Source organism: Fistularia commersonii, chromosome 5 (genome assembly GCF_037954325.1).
Source record: "Fistularia commersonii isolate RoL2024-O1a breed Wild chromosome 5, RoL_Fcom_v1.0, whole genome shotgun sequence".
NCBI classification, from domain to species: domain Eukaryota; kingdom Metazoa; phylum Chordata; class Actinopteri; order Syngnathiformes; family Fistulariidae; genus Fistularia; species Fistularia commersonii.
In genome coordinates, this window is record NC_141288.1 from 20,835,567 (window position 1) to 20,854,041 (window position 18,475).

The 18,475-nt window shown below is 50.1% G+C and overlaps 1 protein-coding gene across 1 annotated transcript in view; it reads right to left on the reverse strand.

Annotated features, from left to right (window-relative positions):
* plxna4 (plexin A4) overlaps positions 1-18,475 on the reverse strand; it is a 238,610-nt gene that overhangs the window by 62,837 nt on the left and 157,298 nt on the right. The window contains exons 6-10 of the mRNA XM_086147306.1: positions 15,957-16,080; positions 10,776-10,929; positions 9,538-9,637; positions 9,278-9,392; positions 75-275 (exon numbers count right to left, since the gene is read on the reverse strand). Coding sequence (XP_086003432.1) covers positions 75-275; positions 9,278-9,392; positions 9,538-9,637; positions 10,776-10,929; positions 15,957-16,080 — 694 coding nt within the window. The remainder of the gene's footprint in view (positions 1-74; positions 276-9,277; positions 9,393-9,537; positions 9,638-10,775; positions 10,930-15,956; positions 16,081-18,475) is intronic.

Consider the following 18,475-nt stretch of genomic DNA (forward strand, 5'->3'; position numbering starts at 1 on the left):
GAGGAGGCTGCGCGCCGGCGAGAAGGTCACCCAGATGGTTCTGAAGGTGCGAGAAGAAGGCGACCTGAGCTTACCGAGGTGTTTTGGCACTGAACCGAGGAGCTGTTGAAGCGCAGGGCGGGAACGCGGTGCTCGTTGCCCTGGATGGTGAGCAGACACTCGTAGCCCCGCTGGCCGGACTGAGGCTGGGGGAGGTTCTTGGCCCGCAGGGTGATGGGCTTCACCACGTTGACCGGGACCAGGATCCGCTCGGCCGGCAGCAGCTGAGGACACTCCTGAGAAGACGCGTCAGTAAATTTCATGGCTACATACCAGCGGATGACAGGGTGAATTTGTTGCAGGGCTATAAAATCTGTGGCTGCGCGTCACTTTATGAAATGAACATCTATATGTGTCTATATGACATTTGTTGTTTGTTTGTTTGTTTGGAAGTTTATTGTGTGTACAAATATACTGCTCAAAAAAATAAAGGGAACACTTGAACAACACAATGTAACTCCAAGTCAATCCCACTTGTGTGAAATCATAGTGTCCACTCAGGAAGCAACACAGGTTCATTTTGACTTGTTTTAAGGACATTACATCAAAGTTGGATCAGCCTGGAGTTTGTTTTTACACTTTAATTTTGAGTGTGATTCCTAATCCAGACCTCCATGGGTTGATACAATTGATTTCCATTGATCATTTTGGTGTGATTTTGTTGTCAGCACATTCAACGGTGTAAAGAGCAAAGTATTTCATAAGAATATTTCATTCATTTAGATCCAGGATGTGTTTTTTAAGTGTTCCCTTTATTTTTTTGAGCAGTGTACATTAAGCACAGAGGCAGAGATGTTTGTACCAGATTGTAGCTCATAGCTAATTTAGCTAATAGCTCATAGCTAATCAAATCTTTGTAGTTACAGTTAACAGTTAAGACAACTTATATTTCATTGTATTTCTTATTCTTCCTCCTTTCTACTATTATCTATTACTGTTATCTTTTTACTTGAAACTCTGGCACAACAATTTTCTTCGGGATAAATAAAATTGTTCTCATCTCATCTCATCTCTCATTTCCATCTGTAGTTCTGGACAATACAAATATAAAACTGTATAAAATAGACAATATATATGTAAAATATACAGATGGGCAATAAAATAACTATACAATATATAAACAGGCAATAAAATATGTATTTTGCAAGTTGAAAGTGCTATTGTTGTGATATTGTTGTGATATTGTTACTTTGGTCATTTGAATGAGAGGGTGAATTTGTTGCATGTATCTATAGCTCATGTGAATGAGAGGGTGAATATTTGTACATTTTTATGAGACGTAAATAAGACGTCGGATGTTTGTACGTCTCTATTTAACATGTGAATGAGAGGATGAATGGCTGAATGTCTGTAAAATCTGCATGAGAGGGTGAATTTATGATGTCTCTCCATGATGCGCAAATAAGATAGCGGATGTTTGCATGTCTCTTTTCGGCATAAGAACAAGAGGGTAAATAGTTGCATGTTTCTAAATGCCATGGGAATGACAGAGTATCTATATTATGTGAATGAGAGGGTGAATTGTTGCATGAGTGAATGAGAGGTTGAACAAAAGGGCCGACGGTTGCATCAGAGATCGTCTCCTTGGAAGTTTACGCGGATGAAACAAATCACGGCGGCAGAACCGAGGAGACGACGTCTCCCGTTGCCATGGATACAGAACTACGCCATCCGTCTCATCGGCGCGGCGTTTATTTGTCATCGCTGTCTTCGGCGAGCGCCCCCGAAACCCACGGAAGAGAAAATTACGTGCAAACCCGCGGCTGCTCTTTTAATTTGTATTCAATCTAATGTCGCCTCCCTTCCCGTCCCGCCGGGGTTTGATTCCCGCCAGCGCTGCGTTGCCGTGTGTGGCTGGCACGCACGTTCAACCGCATTATTATTTACTGCAGCCGCAGCCATCGGGCATCAAGAGGGCGGAGGAGTAAACACTCCGACATTACATCCAGTTAATGTCGACATGAATCCTGACCGGTGACGGCGACGGCGCCAACGCCGCCGGCGCTAGCAGCTAGCGAGGACGCGGCGGGCCACGAGGCTGGGGGCATTGGCAACAACCCCCGGGGACGTACGTGTGTGTGTGTGTGTGTGAATGATGGGCAAACGGAGAGGAATCAGAGCTGTGGTGCCGAAGCATGGAGAGGGAGCTCCTCCAACTGGAGATCTTTGCTGGAGGTGGGAGTGGACCTGCAGGACCAGGTCTTGGTGCAGCTCCGATCACACCCATAGCTCTTTTTGTGCCTTGCGACATACCGGAGAGGTAAAGGGAAGCGTGATGTGACTTGAAACAGTACGTGTGTGTGTGTGTCTGTGTGTGTGTGTGTGTGTGTGTGTGATGAGCCGCAAATTAAATTTGCATTTTAAGGTTCTCCATCTCCCTGACGCGTCATAAACGCAGACGCTTCCTCGCCTTGTTTATACTGTTCTGCAGTTTGATTCCACTGCATCGGTTCTCCAACTCCTAAGTTTACTTTTGCATGTGTGTGTGTGGTGTGAGTGTGTGTGTGTGTGTGTGTGTTTGAGTTTATTCCACGCTACTAAATGAAATGTGCATTGAGAGACTTGACATTTCTGCAGGGGCAGTCAACTGTTTTCAGAGCTGTAAGCGCTGCAGTATATTTTTATATTAGCGCTTCATTGCAGTGCCTGTGCACCGAGTGTGTGTGTATGTGTGTGTGTGTGTGTGTGTGTGTGTGTGTGTGTGTGCACAGTCCTATCACCTCAGGACCACGGGTTGGCTCAAGAATCCACTCTCTGACGCGTCCCTGAACGCACCGTCCCGTCTATTGACTGGAAGGGATGCGACTAACAACGGATTGATCCGTTCCCTCAAAAAACAACGGCGAGAGAATGAGACGTGCAAAAGCAAACACACACTCACACACACACACACACACACACACACACACACATATGGCACCGCGTGTCATTTATCTATAATGACTTTGTGAATGGTGCCCCGGCCCGTCCCTTTGCCTCTCTCTCTGCGAGCAGCCATCCAGTCAGTCACTCAGACTAACCCAATCAAGTGTCTTTTAATGAACTTCAAACAAGTGTTATCGCCCCTTCCGACGTGCACTGTGCACGTCCCCCCCCCCCCCCGTTCACCTTATCTGCTCTCCTTTTCACCCTCTTCCGTCTTTGACATGCAAAAGCTTTCCCGTCGCACACGCTTAGCGCCTCTCCGTTCGCCTCCCTCGCTCACCGTTCTTTATTTTGTTTTCTTGCTTGTTTCAAATATGAAACCAAGTGCTTGTGGAAAGGAAAGCTTCTCCTTCACCAGGTCCTCCTCTACCTCTTCATCCCCGACGTCCTCTCCATCCTCTTTCTTCCCCTCCTCTCTTTTTTCGGGCCGAGTCATAGGTGCTCTATATTTAGGCGGCTGTTCACACCTGAATCGATTGGCGGTTAATTTTAGACGCCCAATAGCCGGGTGATGTAAGCGGCGGATCCTCCAAACACCTCTTCCTGATGCCCAAGAAGAAGAGGAAGGAGAAGAGGGACTGAGAAGATCTGAGTCCAAGTCAGCGTTTTTCATCGATGGTTGGACTTTGAGTTTGAGCCGATGGCGGCAGCGAGGCGGAGGCGCCGGTAAAACCTCCTCCTGGCAGCCGGAAGCTCCCTGCTTGGAGTCCGACTCGGTGGAGCCTCCATGTTCTCCTCATATCTCAGTGGGGTTCCTTCCAGATGGGGCGGTGAGAGCGTGAACGGGTGAATGTCTCTACATGATGAGCAAATGTGTGTGTGAACCGTCTGAACAAGAGGGTCAATGATGCATGTTTCTTTAAGATGCAGTGAGTGGATGGTTGCATGCAATGTTCTGGGCAACTGTGCACTTGCACACCGTTCACACACTCTCAGTGCACGATCAACCCATCCAGCGCAGTGAGCGCGCCGCTAATGAATTAGATATATAACTTTTTTTTTCTGTATCATTTTGCTGTGTAAGTGTGTGAGTGACAGGTGTCCAGCCAATTGGGCGACGCAGCCAATCACGGCATTGACAGTACTTGCGCGCGTGCTCTGCCCATACACGCGATATAACAATAATAACAGTGTGGCGGAGTTAAGTGATGTTAATGCTAACATGCTAAGGCCTGATCGTGGTGAAACGACCGGGCGGTGATTGTGATATGTCCACCGACCAAACCAGAGGAAAAAAGAAATGCGGTTCTGACTGTCGGAGTAGCGCTGAGCTAGTAGCTAGCGGTGAAACTGGGTGAGATTTTTCTCTTTTTGGAGTGAAAGGTCTGCTCTGCAAAACAGCCAAGCTAAAGTAGTGAGCCAGTTTCCCGATGGAAAAATATGGACTAAATGGAAGCTATGATCCCAGGTGTGATACATCTAATGCTGCTCACCGTGGTCCTCAGCGTGATCAGCCACGTTGCCTGCATGCACAGACGTACGACAAATCAGAGGAACATTGGTTGTATGAACAGGTGAATAACTGCATATCTCTATATGATGTGTGAGAGGGTGAACAGTGTCTATATGACGTGTGGATGACTGGGTGAACGCTTGTACGTCTACATGACGGCAGAATGAGAGGGTGAATCGTTGTATGTTTCATAGGACATGTGAACGAGTGAGTGAATGGTCGCATGTCTCCATGACGTGAGAACGAACCGGGGAATGACGGCATCTCTATATGATGAACGAATGAGAGGGTGAATGCCTGTATTTGTCCATATCATGAGTCAATGAGAGGGTGAATAGTTGTATGTCTCTCTATGCATCCCTACCCGGTCCGGGATAAATGGATGAATGAAGGAATGATCGGACAAACGAATGAATGAATGATCAGATGAATGTATGAATGAATGAATGATCGGACGAACAAATGAATGAATGAATGATCAGACAAACGAAGGAATGAATGATCAGATGAACAAATGAATGAATGATCAGACAAACAAATGAATGAATAAATGATTGGGGAAACAAATGAATGATCAGATGAATGAATGAATGAATGAATGATCAGAAAAACTAATGAATGAATGATCAGATGAATGAATGAACGAATGAATGAATGAACGAATGAATGAATGATCGGACAAAAGAATGAATGAATGATCGGATGAACAAAAGGATGAATGAATGATCGGACATACAAATGAATGAATGAATGAACAAATGAACGAATGAATGAATGATCGGACGAACAAATGAATGAATAAATGAATGAATGATCGGACAAATGAATGAATAGAGGATCAGATGAACAAATGAATGAATGAATGATCAGATGAACAAATGAACGAATGAATGAATGAATGAATTCCTAGCTCTTGGCGGTGCAGGTCACAGGGAGTCCAGACTCCTTCCTCCACACACTCCCATATATCTGCTCCGCCCGATGACGTCAGCGCTCCTCGCCAGCTACTCGCGGCTCATCGTGACCTCGAGAAGCTTCGACTTCCACAAACAAGATTTTTTTTTCTCCTCTCCATCATAACAGTTCCTCCTGTCACCCTTCTCTGACCTCCCCGACTCCCTCGGGCTTCGGAGCAGTCATCCATTCACGCCCTTCCGCGGTGTTACCCACCCGGGCGCCGTTACCTCCAGCCCCCGCTAACCAACCCTTCCTTTTTTTAGGAGTCCCTCGTTCCTGTCCTCCCCTTTCCTATCTTCTCGGGGACCTACTTAGATCTGATAATGAGAGCCCGGTGGGAGGTGTGAAGGGTGCAGACGGGGAGTGATGGAGGAGGAGTGGGAGCTGCCAACGTAAGGAAGCCTACGCTGGAGTCGGAAGAGGCGGAGGAGGGACGAGAGAGACTCGTAATTATAGGTGTGAAGATGAAGAGGATGTTTCAGGTTTTCAAACACACACACACACACACACACACACACACACACACACACACACACACCTGTCACTGTTTTTAACACTCCAATACGAGCCGTGAACTTTAAGTCACTGCTTTAAATTGCTCATCACGTTGGCAAATACTAATAATTGTAATAATAATACATTTTGCTCAAGGTGCCACACTGGAGACTCAAGGACGGCGTACAGATAAACACACAAAAAGCAGATGTAAAGGAAACAAGAAAAAAGTAAAGTAAAAAGTCATGACGGACGTGAGGAACCGATTCAAAGGTTGTAGGTCCTCCTGATTGTGCGTCCGTCATGGATCACGTTGTTGAGTCCACACGCCGTTTTGTAGCGCTCGCTGCGTATGTCCGCCATCGGCGGGCGGTGCTGGCCCCGCCCCTTTTTGGAGGTATCATTCCAAGCTGTGCTTGTCGGACACGTGGATCACCATTCTAAAAATCCAAAGCGTTTCATCTGAATTCTCCAAACCCTCAGGAGGTTCCTCCCTCGTGACTCTACGAGATCTCAGTGACCTCGACGATGTGCGGTGATACTTTAAGTACCACTAGCACTTAAAGTAAGCTACTGGACGACTATGCCGCTATACAAGGGTACACTAGTTTAGCACTAGTTTACACTAGTTTAGTAGTAGTTTGGGGTGGTGTGGCGCAGGGGGCCATAGTGCTCATCTGCTTGTGTGTCGAAGTGTTCTCGAGCATAACACAACTGCTCCTCTGGCGCCGCTAGATGGCTGCCAACTGCTCGTGGTTCATCCATGATGGGTTAAATGCAGAAATTAATTTCTCACAAGGGATTAGTAAAGTATAATAAAATCAAATTAAAACATAGTGATGCAGCTACTGTCCATATTTATGGTTGTACTATTTAACTGTATTTTTTGCATAGCATAACAGATAACCTGTACATTTGCCCATGCTCTTTGTTCTTGTCTGTTGTCTATGTGGTGGACCCTCAGGGCTGTTTCAGCCCCAGGGGACGAGGGGTTGGGGGCCTGGTTTAGGTCCAGGGCATCATGATCCACGGAATTTAGCATCCAGTTTGTTTTTTATGCCTGAGGAATAAGGTTTGAACACCCTGGTGACCGTGACGTTGTTTGGTGTTGAACACGTCCGACTCACTTCGGCCAAGTTGCCCTGATAGGCTACTGGAGTTCTGGCAGAGCGACCCGGCCTCCTTGTTTCATCATGTGGAGGCACTTTTCCACCGGCGTGGAATTTGTTCGGACGACGCCAGGTACTTTTTGGTGGTCGCAGCGCTGGACCAGCGGTCCATTATGTCCATTAAATGTGCAGAGCAGTATAACATGGTCATGGTAGCCCATCTGTAATCAACTGCCTCACTTCAATTATTCTATCTGCACCTTCTGGTTGGACGGATGCTCAACTGCGTTTCGTTTCCCTCTTCTTGTACAAGTGTAATGACAATGAAGTTGAATTTAATTTAATCTAACAAGCGGTACAAACCCCCTACCCATAATATGAGGGGAAGGTCTGGTGCAAGATCTTGCAAATTAGGAGTCGCCAGAGCAGATGGTCTGTTTGCAACCATCAGCTAAGGCGCAAGACATGTATGTCAAAGAAAGGCCACTGGAAACCTTCTTGCTACGAGGCCAAGTTGCTCAAAAAAGCGCCCCGGCGTCCCTCATAATGTGACAGCTCTGGGCGCCGGCGCCACCAAAACGTTGCTACTCGTCCGTTACTTGTCAGAAATTCCAATCAGATCCGCCGCGTCCTTGAGATGTCCGTCGGGCGAACGGGGACGAGGCCCGGGTTAATGCGCCAACAGGCTCGTGTCTGATCTGTGTGCTCATTCCACTGCTGGCAGGAACATAAAGCCCCCTCTAAATGCCCAGCCTTGGCTGGAACTGCCCTGCCACGCATACTAAAAACAAGCTCAGCCAATGGAGAGATTTGCTGGCCCTTCACCATTTGAATAGCATTACGGGATTATTGAAGTCTTGGGTTTGGAGGCCTTAATTGTAATAGTCCAAAAAAAAAAAAAAAAAGAACACATCAGCAGGTTGAGGGCGCCGTCAAAGACCAAAAATGGACTTGTTGCCTTTTGTGGAAGCCATGATGGGCGCATGGATGGTAAAGCGTCCTTTCCGTGCATCCCGTGTTTGCGTCCAGATTATCGATCGAGATCGGGGAATTAAAATCCGTCGCAGAGCAACACGACCTCGGATTTGAGGGGGTTAATTAAAAGCAAATTAAAAGTCATTAGGCTCGAAAAACACCTGCTTTTTTTTTTTTTTTTTTTTTTTTTTTCGGGTTATTTTAATCCTGAAACGGCACATTCAAAAACGGGACGTCATTAATGTGCTAATACATAATCCCTCTCGCTTTATTTGCGCCTTTCTTTCTTGTCGGCGGCACAATAGGAGAGGATTCGCACGTTATTATCCTCCGTCAATATTGACCATCAGTGTCTGAGTTAATTGGAAAAGTAAACCTGCAAAGACTCCGGCTCGGGCCGCGGCTAAGCAGACGGTTCAAAAGGATAATGGAAAATGGCGGAAGAGGAAAATAATATCATCTGTGCAGGTTGAATAGCTCTGGGGAAATATTGGTGAAATAACACAATTGAGAGCAGACTGCTCATCAAAAGAGGCAATCTGGCCGAGCCGGTCCCGGCCCGTTGCCGAGCGTCTGCCAACCCAGACATGAGCACCAGTGATCTTCATCATAGCTCACCTCGGGCTAGGATTAACAGGCCACTAACTCCCTGTAAGCCGTCCCCGGAAAACTACAGTCAATTGGCAGCGCGCAGGTAAAAAGTGTGGAAAGATAAACGCACACTTTCCCCCGCCGGCCCGCCTGGACGCGGGCAGCGACCCAAACCCTCCATTACCTTCTCGCGACGCCCCGAAGGCGACAACTGTGTCAGAAACTCTTAATCCGAGCCCGGCTTCCCTTGCGAGCCGTCCGGCGAACGGACCCCGTCCGGCGAACGGCTTGTCCTCCCGTACGAGAGCGGCTTAATTACAGTTGGCGCTGCTCGGGCAGGAATGGAGCGCGCTGCCAATACTATTGATAATTCACACAGACTAAGCTGTCGCGGGGAATAGGGATGGGCGAGAGGAAATGGCGCAGTTTTATTAGCTTCCACTGCCCTTTGATGTGCAGTCAAGAAGCAGACATGCCAGCAGAGCGCTGCCAGATGGAAGCGCTACAGCTGAAAGGTGTTTCCATCCTCACCGCACGGATCTCTCTGCGCGCCAAAGCTACGACCGTAGCCATTAGCTTCACGTAGCCAATCGATAGCGTCCGAGACAAAGGTCAGATCGTACCGTTTTGAGAAAGACACGACATGTTTCGCAGTCGTGGCCCCGACCTGCTTCCCCTCCCAAAAAAAGGGTACCGTCGACAGTTCGGACCTCCCGCCCGAGCTCCGACTTACCTCCGGCTTCTTGACTCGTCCCTCTTGGAAAGAACAGGTGCGAGGATCGTGGGTGCAGTCGTGTCTGTATTTACACCAGTGGCACTGGTAGGGGCTGCTCACGCACGACAGGCACCTGGAAGAGCACGGACGGACACGGAGTTAGCGTTAGCTCGGTGACACCGAAGAGTCAGAAGGAACGGTATGCTCGAATGCAGAAAGGACTTCCAAGGCGTGGTCGCGCCTTTAGGGTGAAATAGAAAATATATATTTGTACTTACGACTTGTGCACGCTGCAGTTGTAGAAAACAAAGCTGGTGTTTGCGAAGGCCAGGCCCGTCTCCTTGGACTTGAGATAGAGCTGAACGATCTGGTGGTCCCCTGCGGAGAAGCCAGTCGCAGTCAAGAGTTGTTCTTCGGGGTGCGACGGGAGGCAGAATCGAAGCGACGATCTGCCTCCGGATTCGCGGGGGTCGCTTCGGACGAGCGCAAAGTCACGATCGGGCGCCGCCGCCGCGGTCGCGGAAGCCGCCGGGACATCTTCATCCTCCGAACCGGACGGGGTCGGAGGTTTGCTTCAGGACGCGAGCCTGTTACTGCGGCATCGGGAGGATCTCAGAAGGACAGTCTTGTTAATCAATCCTCCCCTTTCCTCGCTGGCTTACAGGAGTGGGAAAAAAAAAATAGATAAATAAAATAGAATAAAAGCTCGGCGTTCACTCCGAAAGGAAAATATTCTCTTTGAAAGGTGTGTGTTTTGAAAAGTAAGGTGTGTGTGTGCCTCATCTGTATGTGGTGTGTCCTTTTGTCTGGCCCTAATGAAGGAGTTCATGTTTAATTCATCCACGCATCCAACCCTCTCGCTTTCTCCTCGCTGTTCTCCACCGACACTCAGGTCACTGCGCCTCCTCTCACGCCGACTCCGTCTTCTCCCTCAAGTCTCCCTCCATCTCTCTAACAAAGGGGGAATCATTCATCAATCACGGTAAAGCGGCGCCGACAATGGATCTGTCCTAATTAGGACACCTAAATGTTACCTTGAAGCCTGCTGACACCATCTATCCTTCCCTTCCCTTCCCTTCCCTTCCCTTCCCTTCCCTCCTGCGCCTCGCCCTCCTCCCCTCAGCCCAGCGCCGTCTAATGAGCGCTATACATAAAATAAAAAAAAAGTCAACAGTTTCTTCTGAGGAAAATATGTGGCCCCGATGACGGCGGAGGATTATTGGTGGTTCTGGATTAGAGGTAGGGCAGAACCTGGATTAAAGATGAATCTGCAGAAAAGCCGTCGCTGTGCACGGAACTCGGACGCCTCTTGTTTTGGTGCGACGGTGATTGGGATACTTGTCAATCGTGATCATTATTGCGATAGTTAGTTGCTAGGTGGAGCAACTTTTGGATAGGGAGTGTCCTTGGGCACTGAACCCCCCAGGTGGTCCTCATGGTGGGTACAAAGATCAGGAAGGTCCTCGATTTGGTGCCCCCACCGGACGTCCGGATGCTTTTCGGCGTCCGCCCTTACCTTTGTCGACCACGATGCGTGGCATCTCCTTCTCGGCAGGTGAGGAGCATCTGATCCGGTTCCCCTCCACCAGCCCGTTCATCTCGGCCAGGTCTTCGAAGGTGCAGTTGACCCCGGCGGAAAGCTCCGGGACGTTGTGAGCCTCCAACACCAGCTGCGGAGAGGAAGCGCGGAAAGACGTCGACTCAATAAACCTCCAATCTCGCGCCGACGAATGTTTGACGGATGATCTCGAAATTGCGCTTGATGTCGAGACACGGATAAATGATATCTTCTTCTCCCTCAGGCTGCTCCCTGCAGGGGTTATCACAGCCAATCATCTGCCTCCATCCTCTCTTCTCACACACCAGCCAACTTCCTGCGCTCTTTCCCTTCTTCCATCCATGAATCTCCTGGCCGAACCCAGATCTTCACCGAACCATCTCAGTGTGACTTAATCTCCAGAAGGACCATCAGGTGCTGGACGGACTCCTTCCCGATCTTCTCCGTCCTCCATCTTCACCTCTGCTGCCTCCTGTCTTCTCCAGAGAGCGGCCGTGGGCTAAAACAGATCTCCAGACTGCTTTGTGCAAACATCAGATCATTCAGGAAGACGGGCGGTCTTCAGGGGACAACGTGACCCAACCGTGTTGAGGGAAAGCCCGACCGCGGGGTGAAGAGCCTCGTCCAGAGGAAGGTCCGCTCGCGTGGATACTTTTAAACGAGCGCCGAGCCGTCTGGCGGCTCCGGTGGAAAACGGCGACTTTCTAATATCCCATCACCGCATCGCTCTCTTTGACATCTTCTCCGACGCCTCCTGGAATTGACGGGCCGGCCTGATCTTTGCATCTCGCGCACGGAGGAAACACGGCTTAAACGAAACGGAGAAGGAAAGGCCGGCGTGGACGGGCGAGGGAGGCAAAGGGCAAGGGCGGAGATGGTTGGAGATGAGAACCCGGGAGAGCAGCCTCGGCTGGGAAAAAACAAAAGGCGACGTCCTCGAGGACGACGAGAGGGCCGGCGTGAAGCCGAGCGGAGGTCGCGAACCAGAATATACATATTGATGGGAAAGTGTGTCCGCCCGAGGTGCTCGGCCCGGCAGCCGATGTAGAACGTGGCACGTCCGCTCCGCTGATGAAAGCTACCTCAGCAGCGGAGAAAGGCTGACCTGCACTGTTTTTATATTGCTGTTTAATGAAAAGAAAGCGAGCAGATATTCAACTTTCGCATTCATCTCCCACAAAGTCCTCTGAGTCACCGTCCCCATCTCTGGATTTGTCGATTTTTTTGCGGACGTGCTACCAGAAGCGTCCACTGCACAGATATGTCCTCCTGAAGCTACGGAGCAGCTGGTTTGAGCTGAGCTTGACCCGCCTCCTTCACCTCCTTCTCCAGGATCATCTCCACCAAAACCTGCCGTGCAGAAACAACCTCTCCGCACTTTCCGGAGAGGTGACCTCCTCTGCTTCAGGATCCATCCGACAAACCGTCATTCTACTTGCCTTCAGCCGACCGACGATCATCTTTCCATCCCGAGTTTCGACAACGGAGTCATCGACTCCACTTCGAAGGTCTGGGTTCTCCGGTGGAGAAAAAGGGGGTGACTTCAGTGAAATCATCTGCCGTGGAAGAGGAGCTGAACCACAAATCAGCGCTTTGTCTCCAAACCATCATCTAAGCCTCGGAGGTCTGAGTGGTGACCCAAAATGTGAGAATGCAGACACAAGAAGCTGAATCTCAGATGCCGTTCAGCACTGAAGGAGTCATTAAGTTTCAAAACGCCAAAAACTTAGTTGTGTTGTGGCTGTGTGTCTACAGAAGCAAAAAACAGCTGAAAAAAAAACCTAGCTAAGCTTGCAGTGTCATACCTCGCATGTGTGGTGGACCATAACCAAAATGTCCACCAGACAGGAAGTGTCTCCAAACATGTATGGTTCAGGTCATCACTAAATCACACTGCCCTCTACTGGCCCGGCATGCGTACTACAACTTCTCAGGTCCGCCGCGCACCAAGATAGTTCTTCTAAACGTTGCCGTCTGCAATGAGCATCTGCCCGAGGGGTTCTTGGACCTCCTGAAGGGCATCGAGCGACTGCACGCTGCGGGCGACCGTGGAGATTTACATCCAGAGGCATCGGACACCGGACAAACCGTGAATCAGAACGATAAAATGGCAATTTCTAAGGATGACGGCGTTTGTTCTCGACGGCGAGGGGTCTCTTCCTACTTGGGAGGACCTCGGCGTATCTTCCAAACAAATATTTAATATCGTAAAGGTCAAGGAGGAGCCTCTGTCTATCTGGCCGACACCTCTGCCCCACAATTAGCTGGATGGGAGGCGTGTGCTTTAGCCTCTGGGTAAAACTTGCTCACTGGGAAAAGGTTAAACTCTCTGGAAGCTCAGGGTTGAGCCACGTCTCACACACACACACACACACACACACACACACACACACACAGAGTCAATGAATATCATTAGAGTAATGCAGACATGTAACTCAGAGTCAACACCTCTTGCGTGACCCCTCACAGATGGAGGACAAGTCATTCAGGCTTGACCTTAAAGAAGATCATCTGAGGCCATTTTCCAAACCTCCATTTAATGGGAAGCAGGACCTCGAACGGCGCTACGCTAACGCTACGCTAACGCTAACGCTACACTAATGCTAACGCTCCTCACCTGTGGGATGGGAACCGCAGGTGAATAATGAGTCTGAAGAAGTCCTTCTAGATCATCATGGAACTCTGCACTTGAGGGACACCTGTCTGCTCCAGATGTCCAGCTTATCTCTCTATCTATCTATCTATCTATCTATCTATCTATCTATCTATCTATCTATCTATCTATCTATCTATTCGCTGGTCTTCATCTGGACCTCCACCAGCCTCAGCATCCTTCGACGCAGATCTTTGTCTCCACCATCTCAGTGTGACTTTATCTCCAGAACATCTAACATGTGGCAACCAGATCACCCCAAAGTAGGTGAGGTTCATGGGTCCCCCAGGAGGGGCCAGATGAGGTGGCTCCAGCATCTGCTGAGATGTTCCTGGCAGGAGGCACCGGGACTTTGTCCCTCAGCTGGACTGTGAGCGCCTCTGGATTCCCCAGAAGACCTGCGTCCCTTGAGAGCCTCCACGGATCAGTGGCAGAAGATGGATGTGGAGGTTCTCAGACATCCAGGTCACGATGAATTCTTGTGGAAATCTTCTTGTCTCGACAACTGGACTTGAAATTCTTCACTTGAAGATGTTTTCACCCCTCACCCAAGAGGCGTCTTCACCTCTAAGGATCTACAGGGAGTTTCCAGATATACACTTAATAAAAACAACCTCTGCACAAACAGGAGAACCATCACTTCAGGACGACCGAAGGACATTCATTTGAAGACATCAATGTCCGTCTTCTGTCCAGAGAAGAAAGATGGTTGGAGAGAAGAGTCAAAGAAGCTATCTTCGTCCAAACAGAAAGACCATCTGTGCACGGAGGAGGGGCTCAGATACAACCTTTCACAAACGTAGATCAATCCCAAGAAGGACCAGGACCTTCTGCACCCTCCAAACAACCAGGAAAGATCCACCAGCAGAAGCAGCCTCTGGTAACGTCCACATGAGCCTCAGTTCATGAGATCCAACAGATTTCACTCCTTTGTTTAGCTTTGACTTTAGCTTTAGCTTTGACGACTCCGTTAGCATAACAGCCCCTTTAGCTCAAGCTTCTTCAAAAAGACTCTCAACCTGGATGACGGCTGAAACACCTTTAAGTCAAGAAATTCAAGTCTAGTTGCCGAGACAAGAAGACGGATGGACGGATCTGACCCTCAAACGGGAGGAAATCATCGGTTTTCCCGTTTCTTGTCGTGGAGGTTGCGGTATAAATGACCTGTGATGGGTCTCATTTTGCAAAACAACCTTCTCGTTTATCATAAACGTTTATCTTGCTCGGGCGAGACCTTCTGTCCGACGCAGCGGGCCGGGAATGGACGGCTAACCATCAGACAAAGCTCCGTCGTGAGTCCAAATACAGCAATCCATCCGACATGACGGCCACGCTGTTGGTTCAGCGGCGCTCCGACGGCTCGTCCCCTCGTATCCAAACACTTCGCATCTGCCGGCTCCGCTCGTATAGATTGTCCGCCAGAAGACGCGGCGAGCGCGGCGAGCTAAAGTGGGGTCCTCTTGATGATTGTTGACACGAGTCGGCCGAACACGACTCTGCGAGGGCAGTATCTGAAGGGTGCGCGTTGGCAGGCGGGAAAGTTGCTCAAAGCTGGATTATGGAGTCGACACTGAATACTAATCACTTTCTACACCATAATTACATCGTGTTACACACTATGCTCCAGTGTGTGTGTGTGTGTGTGTGTGTGTGTCGCCGTCATCCGCCACGCCAGATCCATCCCGGGAACGACCCATTCAGATGTTCTCACTGCGGTGATGTGAGAAAACAATATGTCCAATCATCAGTTTGGATACATGCAACCCTCCAGAGGGAGCAGAAAACAAAACAAAAAGGAATTAAATGAAATATAACACCTTGCTAGCTTGAAAGAAAAGTGCCAAAAACACTTCACGACGATCCCAGGAATGTAGACTTTTGTCAGTTTCTGTGAATGTCCAGGTTCGGAGTCCGACACCCTCTTTCTTTGAGAGAAACTTCCTTTTTGGAGGAAGCTTACAGTTAGCGCTAAGCTAGCCCCCGGAGATGCAGCCGTAGGCTCGCTCTGCCGGGATCCCAGGATTCTACGCTCTCTTTCCTCCCGCTCTTCATCAGGGCGTGACAGTCACCCCGATCTTCTCCTTGGTCCCTGGACTCTGTCGTCGGCGTGGCTTGATCTACTGCCGGGGATCTACCGTCCGAGGTTCCCGCACCGCTAAGACCCAGTGTTTCCGAGAGCTGGGATTCGGAGCCACGTGAATCCCAGCTCACCTGAGTGGAAGCTCTTTTTTTAGTGCACAGTTTTCCTTGCGGAATCGGGAAAATGAAAGAAACAAGCACGCTTTGAACCGTTTTCACCAAATGCTCGGACCAGCGCGATGGGATTTGACACCTTGTGACTCGAAAATGTATATAATTTGATGCCGAACCCTCTCATGTTGTTGTCAAACACTGCTTTACTCCATGTTTTTGTAAGAATCCAATCCAAGAATACAAACTTCAGTGTCGGGAGCGCAGAGCAGGTGTTGTGCGGCGCGTCCACTCACCGTGACGCTGAACTGGGACACGGAGATGTTGTTGGGGTGAACGCTCAGACGCACACACTGCTTGATGTCCGACGCAAAGCGGCGTGGCTCCGCCGAACGCTCGCATTTCTCCTTCCTGGTGCACCTGGGAGGAGGGCGGACACAAGAGGGGGTTATTCAGCGACGGCAAACACACACACCGCTTGCAACCCGACCCCGGCTTCGCCGTCACCACCTGTTGGTTACATGTAGCTTGTTAGCCGCGTTTATCGTATTTCCTCCGCGACGTTTTCCAAGTTACAGTATCTGGTGGACGGCGCCTCCCCCCCCGGGGGCCGGCGTTGAAAACAAGGCTTGTTCTATATGTGAAAGCAGAGCCGGCGGACGGCGGACGGAGGTCCGGCACGGCCGTCTTAATGGCCGGGTTTGGGGTTTTTCTGATCCCGGCGGACGCGCCGCTGTTTCCGCGGGAAGAATCGCATCCTTTGTGCGACGAGGAATCCAGCGGGAACAAAAAGCACCTTCAGGAGGCCTCTTCCGCGGTAAGAACATCGGCGTTGGACGCGATTATTACGCGATTTCACGTCACGACAAAAAACCAAAGTCGACGACGAACCTCCCCTTCCTCCCCCGTAATCCCAAGATCTAAATGGGTTTGTAAGCGGCGATAAGAAGAGAGCTGCCAAATCAGCCGGAGCAAACATTTCTGAGAGTGACGGCAAAATTAAACATTCAAAACCGAGCGGCCCGCACACACACACACACACACACACACACACACACACACACACACACACACACACGTAGGCGCGATAAACGGGCTGTCCAATTAAAAACCCGTGGAGTGACCAGAGGAATGCAGTGAAAGGAGGAGGTCGTAATGAAGGTCTGAAAGACTTTGGAGGTGGCCGATGCCGCTCTGACATCAGCATTGTGGAGTTAAGCGGCCCAGAAGGGAAAAGAGAAATAATCAGTCGCGGAGAAGGACGGAGCAGGAGGACGGCTGGAGAGTCCGTGAAGGAGGGCTTGGAGAAGAAAGAACGCGGGATTTAAAGGAAGGCGGCCATTGTTGGCTTTCTGTGCCTCTTTCAGGGCTAAGATGCTTGGAGTGGAGGTTTAATGGCTCCAGGTTCCTTTGAGACGCTGTTTTGCTCCTGCCTCCTTTTCTTTTAGCGCTGATTTAATAAGAGCGCATTGCCCGGGCAAACACACACACACACACACACACACACACACACACACACGTTGACAAATATGGAGATTGTGGAACACTTCCACCCACCGCATCCGGAGACCGGATTCTGAAAACCATCACACAGCTGGTGATGCTGACAGGAATTCATTCATTAATCGTCCACTCGAGGTCCTGGTGGTCCTTCGGTTGATGCAGGGTCTGCACTTCAGGTCCTGCATGTGTTTGGAACCTGGAGGAACCCAGAGGAACCCGGAGGAACCCGGAGGAACCCAAAGGAACCCGGAGGAACCTGGAGGAACCCGGAGGAACCTGGAGGAACCCGGAGGAACCCAGAGGAACCTGGAGGAACCCGGAGGAACCTGGAGGAACCCGAAGGAACCCAGAGGAACCCGGAGGAACCCAGAGGAACCTGGAGGAACCCGGAGGAACCTGGAGGAACCCGAAGGAACCCAGAGGAACCCGGAGGAACCCAGAGGAACCAGAGGAACCTGGAGGAGCCCAGAGGAACCCAGAGGAACCCGGAGGAACCCAGAGGAACCCCGTGCTTGACTCGGTGGCGGTAAATGCCGTCCTCCTCCGTCTCACAGCCGCACGGAAAATGATGAATTTTATGGCTTTTCTTCAGGAATCCCAGGTCCTCAGACAAGCACGGCTGAAAGTCATTAATTCCACAACACACACAGGATGCAATAAAGAACGGCGATATCGTCCGTGGAGGTTCTCAGTCATCCACGTCACGGAGAGTTCCTGTCGAAATCATCTCGCCCGCTTTCTTCACGCTGACGATCGGTTAATCGCCGAGCAGGATCAGGCTTCAGATAGCTTAGCTTTACGTGTCTGCTCGTTCATTCTGTAACATTTGCCCATCACTTAGCGATACGACCGTTTCGGACGCCCGCGAAGTAAAACCGCGGAACGATGGAACGCGGAGTCAAACACAAACATCGAAGATCTGAAACGGCGTTCCTGGCCGGCCTCGCCGGGAGGGAAACCGGAGGAATTAGATGTCCGACATCCGCTTCCCCGGGAGGGTAAACGGCGCCATTGTGGAGAATCGTCTGACTGACTGGCGACGACACATTGCGAGAGGATGAGCCCGAAAGGATTAGACCGGCCTTGAATGGAAAACTAATCTGCACTCTTGTTTCTCTCTGCCTTTGATAAGGTGGAACAATTAGAGCCTGGAGAGCGAGGGAGGGACGGAGGGACGGAGGGAGGCAGATCCCTGCCTTTGCGACGGTCGCCGGCGAGGCCGTCGCCTCCATTCACGACCCGCCGTGATTGCGGCAAATGCATTTCCTTCGCACAATGTGCGTCATTAAGCCCCTTTGATGATTTAATTGAC